This window comes from Onychostoma macrolepis, chromosome 20 (assembly GCF_012432095.1).
Source record: "Onychostoma macrolepis isolate SWU-2019 chromosome 20, ASM1243209v1, whole genome shotgun sequence".
Lineage (NCBI taxonomy): Eukaryota > Metazoa > Chordata > Actinopteri > Cypriniformes > Cyprinidae > Onychostoma > Onychostoma macrolepis.
In genome coordinates, this window is record NC_081174.1 from 1872562 (window position 1) to 1881581 (window position 9020).

The 9020-nt window shown below is 36.6% G+C and overlaps 1 protein-coding gene across 1 annotated transcript; it reads left to right on the plus strand.

Moving 5' to 3' along the window:
• The first annotated feature begins 781 nt into the window (after positions 1 to 781).
• LOC131527176 (serine/threonine-protein kinase pim-2-like) lies at positions 782 to 6462 on the plus strand. Its single transcript, XM_058756068.1, has 7 exons — positions 782 to 1081; positions 1815 to 2150; positions 2909 to 3307; positions 4927 to 5075; positions 5173 to 5554; positions 5637 to 5813; positions 5899 to 6462. The coding sequence occupies exons 1-7, from the start codon at positions 931 to 933 to the stop codon at positions 5991 to 5993; spliced, it is 1689 nt and encodes a 562-aa protein (XP_058612051.1). The 5' UTR covers positions 782 to 930; the 3' UTR covers positions 5994 to 6462.
• Positions 6463 to 9020: the final 2558 nt, after the last annotated feature.

The following is a 9020-nucleotide window of genomic DNA, read 5'->3' on the forward strand; positions in this document are numbered from 1 at the left end:
AAGTATAAATATCTGGCACCTAACTACTATTTACACTCCTGTTGCATTTTAGTATTTTACTATTTTAGTGTAAACAGAATTTATCATTACTTGCACTTGCCAAAAATATCATCAGCTGCTAAAAATATCATTGTTCAGTTAAAGACAGCTCAGTGTTGATTCAGTTCTGTTCAATATGTAAAGTTCATCAATTATGAAATGAGTTCAATTGAGCAATGTGATGAAGCTTTTAACAAGCCTTTGTAAAGAGAATGGTTAGCACATTTATTTGTAAGGTAACAGCTGTGCTGAATTAATGTTCAGTGTTTGTCATGTGACAACACTTTAGCATACTACTTTGAAACATTTGTTGCTTATTGTATAGCTACTGTTTCACACACTATTCTTTAAAAAAATAGTAGTCAGTATGCAGTAAGCAAGTATGCCATTTCGAAGACAACTGAATCCAGATATTTTAATCAAATCTGCAAATTCGTTTGAAGAACATGATCATCACTATTAGAAGATCTGGCATCTTTCAAATAATCTCAGGTATTAAGCGAGGTACGAAGAACGGACCCCTGATAATAAAATAAACTCTTTAAACTTTTGTTTTCAAATGGTGTTAGTATTAATTTTAAAACATCCATAAAACAACCACAAAACAGAGCGGAAATGCGCGCTGTTCCAAAAAAAAAAGAAAAAAAAAAAAAAAAACCCCGCGAGCGCCCCGGGTGTGACGTCACAGCGCGGCGGCTATATAAAGCCCTGCTCAAGGTTCTAACGGCAGACGCGGGTCTGGTTGAGTGAGTGGTTTGAATCAGTGACTGATTCTACTGATTTAAGCTCTTTAGATTCACGTTTATAGTCAGTCTTTTCAGACTCTTAGAAGTTTAGACGAATTGTGTCCACGTTTACCAGTATAATCTCATTTTCTCATAATCAAACAAGATGCCCAAGCCATCTGTGCTGTTCACTGAACGCAGTGAGTCTGAGCGCGAGCCTGTCGCTCGAGCCGCCTGGGCTTCGAAAACACCGAGCTTCGAAAGTATCGATCTGAACGATGAAATAAAGGACACGATGGAGAACAACAGCCCAGCAGGTGAGATGGGAATCAACAGCAGTGATCTTTTGCGTCTCTCGGTCTGTGCTCAGTGTTTGACCTCTTTGACGAGAACATCGAGCTTTCCAGCAAAATGTGAATTTAACCAGGGCCGGGTTTACGTGGGTAAACTCGCTCGTCCAAAACACAAGGAAGAGATATATAATATTTTTGTCGTACTATGGGCTATCTGCAACAGTAAAAGAACCAAAACCCCAGAAGACATTGAGCAAATCAATTTAACAAACAATATGGTAAAAAAAATTACAAACTATTTCGGTTTTCCACTTTTTTTTATGTACGGAAATCACGCTTTCTTTCTCCCATTCTCTCTCATGACATGAACAGAAACTTGTTTCTTGCTGCCCCACGAATTTATAAATAGTTTCGCAGATGAAAAGCTACATGACATTTCTTAGTAGCGAGGTTCTTGAAGCAGTTCAACTTAAAGATTCGCTATTAGTAGACGCTGCTGCTGCTGAACACTGCTGAGAGACACACATCCGACAAAAATGTGTTTTGATTGTCACGACAAGAGGTAAACCTGGCCTTGGATTTAACTGCAGATCGTTTCTGTGAACTAATTACAAGTTATTCTAATGATCAGAGCTGCACTTTACTTTCTTCTTGAATCAGTTTACTGTCAAATTTGGAATTTGTTGGAAATTGAATCTGTGTTTGGATCTGTAGTCAGAGATGTTTGTTTCTAATAGTTTGCTCTTCTTTATTCCAGATAAAGCTTCCAAAGGGAAGAAGGGGAAAGCCGTGCGTGTGTTCTTCTGGAAGCTGTGCAAGGCTGTGAAGCGGCCGTTCGTCTGCTACGGGCCGGACAGAGTGGTGCGTCTCACAGCACAGAGGGACGCTCATCTGGACGATCCCGAGGTGACGCCTGTCCCAGGTCCCATGGTTGCCGTGGATCCTGCTGTTCCTGAGCTGCTGTGTCTGCCGGGTCAGGTGTGTGACGGTCCGGAGCCGCTGTCGTGTGTGCCATGCTCCTCTGGGATCATCGAGCAAACGCAGGATCCCGAGCCGCTTGTTCCAGATTCATCCGCTCTGAATCTGTGTCACAGTGAGTCATTATTACTTTGGTTGCTGTTATTTCTGTCCTGTTTTATTCTATTAATAATTATTCGGTAGCGGCTATTTGCACTAAGTGCACTAATAGCAATAGAGTCTATTTACACGAAGTATAACAGTTAGATGCTATTTACGCTAAGCCCAAATAGCAATGGATTCTATTTACACTGTTAAAAAAGCAAGATTTTTTGCTATTTATTCTTCTTATTGCAAATAGTGGCAGTTATCTGCACCTCAGTATTGTAGTGAATTATAAAACAGTATGCAATAATAGCGTATTACATGTAGGTAAATTAAAATTCATTTGGGATTATTGGGACAATAAAGCCCTACTTGCACCAACCCTATCCTTACCCGATACTTTATTTTCAACTTTTTGATTATTTCCTTCATTTTTATCGAAAATAAATGCCTTTCTGATGTGATATGAGATTTGAAAAGTGAGTAAAAAAGTTTGGCAAAAGGGTTGATCGTGTTAAAAAGCACGTGCCTTACCAGTTACGCCACTGGAATTGATGTTTGACGACCGTCTTTTGTAGTGTTGACTGCCCCAATCACACATTGGTGGGCAGAGTTAATGTAAATAGCCTCTGCTAACAAGGCGTGCTATTTGCACTTAATGTAAATAGACGCTCTGTAATTATCTTCTGTTGTAATTCTCATTTGACCACTTAAAGTAACTGCTTACTAACTTGACAATGGCATTTGTTGTACTGTTTCCATGTAATCTGTGGTCTTCATTCGTTTTAGAAAAAGCTAAGAAAGGAAGGAAGAGGAAAGCGGTCCGTGTCTTCTTCCGGAGAGCATGTGAGGCTGTGAAGCAGCTCTTCCCCTGCTGCGACCCGGACAGAGTCCAGCCTCCTAAAGCAGAGCCGGATCCGGACCGACCCCAGCTCGTTCCTGAGCTGCTGTTTCTGCCGGAGCAGGACCAGGTCTCTGCAGATCTCCAGTCGTCTCCTGAAGAAGAAGGTCCCTTTGAGATCCAGCAAGAGGCCCACGATGCAGTTCTGCCTGCTTCAGTTCCCGGTTCAGTGTCTGGTTCAGTTCCCGGTTCAGTGTCCGCTTCAGTGTCCGGTTCAGTGCTGTCGATTGTGTCTGAAACAGCACTGGACACAGTGTCGCCTGATCCAGAAATCGAACGGCCTCAAGGTGAGTCATTACTGCTTCGCATCATGTTATTTCTGCTCTGTGTTATTTTCTCTTTATCGGTACTGTAGACCTGGGCTTGACTAAAGCCTGGAATACACTACACAACTTTTAAAATCTGAACAGATTTTTAAAACACTAGGCATCATACACTTACCGACTTCGTAAATAGTAACTGGGCATTATACACTACGCGACTGAAGATCATACACTACCAGGCTTTAAAGTTGTTACTTCTCACGCAGAAACGTGCGCCTTGTTGCTAGGAGACGCATGACAAATGAAAACATACGTGTTCTAAAACCGGCTGAAAATATCAAACATGTTTGATATCCTCCGACTGGATAGAATCAAAGTCTGAAGCTAAAAAATCAGAGTCTGTGACCATCATACAATACGCAATTTTTGTGGAATCTGTCAGCTGTAATCTGCAGACTGGGTCTTACTTTCCTCAACTAGCATCAACTTGTTCCGACTGTAAAATCGGGGGAAAATTGGGGCAAAAATTGCGAAGTGTATTCCAGGTTTAACTTTTCTGTTCACCAGCCACTGTGGTTAGTGGTTTTCCAAATTTACTAGCCATTCAGCATTGTTGTTGGGAAATTACATCTCACATGACTGAAGTTACTGCATACTAAAATTTATTTAAATTCTATTTAAAATCAAATTCTTATATATTATTAATAATTTCACTTAATATAATAAGAGATTATAGGGTTGTTACCAATGAAATGAATCCGTATTAACGAAACCGATTTATCCACTGCAGAAGTAACAGAAGCAGCTGTAGTGACCTTTATGCATTTTACACAGACAATTTAATGTAGCTGAAAAGTAGCATGAATGCATTTACACTGCAAAATTATAATATAACATAAATAATGTTATGAACTTGGGGTTTTAAATAAATTTTTTCTTTAAATATACAAATATGAAATGCTGGAAAAAATACAAAGATAAGCTACTTTTAAATATGAAAGTAAACCGCCAGTAGGTGGCAGCGAGTCACTGTCTTAATGAGCGAGTCATTGAGGCATTCGTTAAAACGATTCGTTCAGATGGCTGATTCATTCAAGATTGAAGCAAGTGCCTGTCTTTATGAATGGACCACAATTAAAAAACGCCAAATCATTCAAAACAAAACACAGCCGTGTTGCTCAGAGATGCGCGACTGTTCTGCTGTGATCTTTGTTTGCAATAATTTTCGGAAACCAAATAGAGCAAAAACAGTCAACGTTGACAATATTGTACTAAAATGTATATTAACTACTCGTTTGAACTCTTGTATAAAATTTCAAACTTGCAATCGTGGTTTTCAGGGAAAACCACTCTCTTAAGAGGTCGTGTCACGCTGCTTAACTATGCTATATGTTAAAGTGGCTAGTGGGAGTGACTGTGTTACCCGCCACTGCTGGAATCCATCCGCATTTGGCAGGTTGGCTGGTGTTAATGTCAAGCCCTGCTGTAGACTGTGATACTCTGCCATCACTTGTAGCTGATCTGCAGTGCATCTAAAACTACAGAAAGTCTTCAAGACTCTTGATTTTATGGTTCTTCAGCTCTGCTGTTGACAATCAAAGGAAGTCTCATACGTGTCCATCTTCTGTTTCTGTGTTTTTCAGGATCCGTCGTGTCTTTGTTTGAAGTGGGACATCTGATCGCATCAGGGAGCTTCAGCAAGGTCTATGAGGGAACACACATATTCAGCGACAAAGTGAAGGTTGCTCTGAAGTGTGTCCCCAAGCGCAGAGCGGACCGCTATCTTTACATTGTAAGTTGGCTAAACCTGCAGAACATGTGCTGTTTTATAACCTGCAGCTGGAACAGAAGACGGCAAGCTAACGGTTGTTGTGTTCGTCTCTTCTCAGCCTGGTCACTCCAAACCTGTGCTTGCTGAAGCGGCTCTGATGCTGCGGCTGGGAGAAGCGCCCTCGTGCCCCAACATCATGGAGCTACACCAGTGGCTGGAGGACGAGAGCAGCTTCACTCTCATTATGGAGTACCCTGAACCCTGCAGGACCTTGGAGGATTACATCTTGTTCTCCGGCCCCATCAGTGAAGCACAAGCACGCTTGTTCATGCTTCAGGTGCTTCAAGCGGTCAAACACTGCCATGAGCGTGGAGTTTATCACGGTGATATCCGCTCGAGGAACATCCTGGTGACTCTCCACAGTCTGGAGCTCAAGCTCATCGACTTCCGCTGCGCTCGTCTGATCAGCAGCGAGGGCTTTAACAGCAGCCAATACCAAGGTGAGTCTGGCTGATGATCACGTGATGTCGTGTTGTTGATGGTGACGCGTACAGAAGCACTGAAGCTGTGTGTCTCTCGCAGGATCAGACGCATACACCCCGCCTGAGGTCCTCGGCCAGTCCATATTCCACGCCGCAGCAGCAGACGTCTGGGCGCTGGCGGTTCTGCTCTTTGAGATCATTCACAGATATCTGCCCTTCGAAAGCTTTGATGCCATTCAGCACGGCTACCTCAGGATGGGTCCCACCTTATCCACAGGTGAACGCACAAACAGCTCCACATTGTGCGGTTCTGATGAGGTGTGACGTGTGGAGACTAACCGCTCTCTCTGAACTCTTCCCAGCGTGCCATGACCTGATTTTCCACTGCTTGAGCCGTAATCCAGTTCACCGGCTGACGCTCCAGCAGCTGGAGGAGCACCGCTGGATGAAAGCCTAGACTGCAAGAAGGCCGGGATCTCGATGTGCATCAGACAGAGCAGAGCGGAGGAGTTTAATGAGTGACCGGCGGCGTCTCGAGGAGTCTCAGGAGATGCGGCGAGACTCTGGAGCTGCAGGTAAATTAACGACGGTGTTCACATGCACATCAGAGCATCAGCAGACGGCAAAGCAGCGTTTGTGTTCACATGCTCGTATTCTGAACCCACGAACACCTGCAGCTCCGTCAGTGATCGACCGCTCGAAACACAAAGAACCACGAGAAATACTTCACAACGCTGCTGTCTGTAGAAATTAGAAAGATCATAAGAAATTCATAAGTGCATGTAAACATAGTCACTTAATTAGTGCTGCACAAATTATAAACTATAAAAAACTATAATATAAACAACTACTTATAATATTCAGAAAGTAAAAGTAGTCACTAAGTGATGCTTTATTAGTAACATTAATGTAAAAAATGTGAAACAATATTCTATTTTTTGTTAATGGATTATTAGTGCCATTAACGTAAGAAATGTAAAAACAAAAATGCTATTTTTGTATAATATTTCAAAAAGTAAATGTAGTCACTAATTGGTGGTTTATAGAGGCATTAACATAAGAAATGTGAAAAAAGCTATTTTTAAGTAATGTTTCAGAAAGTAAATGCTATTTTTATAATATTTCAGAAAGTAAATGTAGTCACTAACTGGTTTATTAGTGACATTCACATAAGAAATGTAAAAAAAGCTATTTTTTAATAAGATTTCAAAAAGTTAATATAGTCACTGATTGGTGGCTTATTAGTGACATTAATGTTACAAATGTAAAACAAACAAAAAAAAAATATATTTTTTTTAATATTTCAGAAAGTAAATGCTATTTTTAAATAATATTTCAGAAAGTAAATGTAGTTTATTAGTGACATTCATATATGAAATGTAAAAAAAAGAAGCTATTTTTAATATTTCAGAAAGTAAATGCTATTTTTGTATAATATTTCAGAAAGTAAATGTAGTCACTAATTGGTTTATTAGTGACATTCACAAGAAATGTATAAAAAAAGAGCTATTTTTAATATTTCAAAAAGTTAATATAGTCACTGATTGGTGGCTTATTAGTGACATTAGAAATGTAAAAACAAAACTATTTTTAATATTTCAGAAAGTAAATGCTATGTTTCATAATATTTCAGAAAGTAAATGCTATGTTTCATAATATTTCAGAAAGTAAATAATATTTTTGTATAATATTTCAAAAAGTAAATGTAGTCACTAATTGGTGGCTTATTAGTGACATTAACGTAAGAAATGTAAAAACAAAAATGCTATTTTTGTATAATATTTCAGAAAGTAAATGTAGTCACTAACTGGTTTATTAGTGACATTCACATAAGAAATGTAAAAAAAGCTATTTTTAATAAAATTTCAAAAAGTTAATATAGTCACTGATTGATGGCTTATTAGTGATATTAATGTTACAAATGTAAAACAAACAAAAAAACAAACTTTTTTTCAATATTTCAGAAAGTAAGTGCTATTTTTGTATAATATTTCAGAAAGTAAATGTAGTCACTAACTGGTTTATTAGTGACATTCACATAAAAAATAGAGCTATTTTTTAATAAGATTTCAAAAAGTTAATATAGTCACTGATTGGTGGCTTGTTAGTGACATGAATGTTAGAAATGTAAAAAAATAAATAAAATAAAATAAAAAATATTTTTATATTTCAGAAAGTAAATGCTATTTTGTTAAATAATATTTCAGAAAGTAAATGATAGTTTAAAAAAAAAATAAAACTTCAGAAAGTAAATGCTATTTTTGTATAATTATTTCAGAAAGTAAATGTAGTCACTAATTGGTGCTTTATTAGTGACATTAATGTAAGAAATGTTTCAGAAAGTAAATGCCACGTTTCATAATATTTCAGAAAGTAAGTGCTATTTTTGTATAATATTTCAGAAAGTAAATGTAGTCACTAACTGGTTTATTAGTGACATTCACATAAAAAATAGAGCTATTTTTAATAAGATTTCAAAAGTTAATATAGTCACTGATTGGTGGCTTGTTAGTGACATGAATGTTAGAAATGTAAAAATAAAATAAAATAAAATAAAAAATATTTTTATATTTCAGAAAGTAAATGCTATTTTTAAATAATATTTCAGAAAGTAAATGTAGTCACTAATTGGTGCTTTATTAGTGACATTAATGTAAGAAATGTTTCAGAAAGTAAATGCCACGTTTCATAATATTTCAGAAAGTAAGTGCTATTTTTGTATAATATTTCAGAAAGTAAATGTAGTCACTAACTGGTTTATTAGTGACATTCACATAAAAAATAGAGCTATTTTTTAATAAGATTTCAAAAAGTTAATATAGTCACTGATTGGTGGCTTGTTAGTGACATGAATGTTAGAAATGTAAAAATAAAATAAAATAAAATAAAAATATTTTTATATTTCAGAAAGTAAATGCTATTTTTAAATAATATTTCAGAAAGTAAATGATAGTTTTAAAAAAAAATAAAACTTCAGAAAGTAAATGCTATTTTTGTATAATTATTTCAGAAAGTAAATGTAGTCACTAATTGGTGCTTTATTAGTGACATTAATGTAAGAAATGTTTCAGAAAGTAAATGCCACGTTTCATAATATTTCAGAAAGTAAGTGCTATTTTTGTATAATATTTCAGAAAGTAAATGTAGTCACTAACTGGTTTATTAGTGACATTCACATAAAAAATAGAGCTATTTTTTTAATAAGATTTCAAAAAGTTAATATAGTCACTGATTGGTGGCTTGTTAGTGACATGAATGTTAGAAATTTAAAAAAATAAATAAAATAAAATAAAAAATGTTTTTATATTTCAGAAAGTAAATGCTATTTTTTTTTTAATATTATTTCAGAAAGTAAATGCTATTTTTCATAATATTTCAAAAAGTAAATGTAGTCACTAATTGGTGGCTTATTAGTGGCATTAACATAAATGTAAAAAAAGCTATTTTTAAATAATATTTCAGAAAGTAAATGTAGTCACTAATT

Excerpts from the sequence above, each read along its gene's own strand:
- LOC131527176 (XM_058756068.1), top strand. The coding sequence starts at position 931 with ATGCCCAAGCCATCTGTGCTGTTCACTGAACGCAGTGAGTCTGAGCGC. Across the intron at positions 2,151-2,908 it reads CGCTCTGAATCTGTGTCACA|AAAAAGCTAAGAAAGGAAGG; the intron begins GTGAGTCATTAT and ends CATTCGTTTTAG. Across the intron at positions 5,555-5,636 it reads TAACAGCAGCCAATACCAAG|GATCAGACGCATACACCCCG; the intron begins GTGAGTCTGGCT and ends TGTCTCTCGCAG.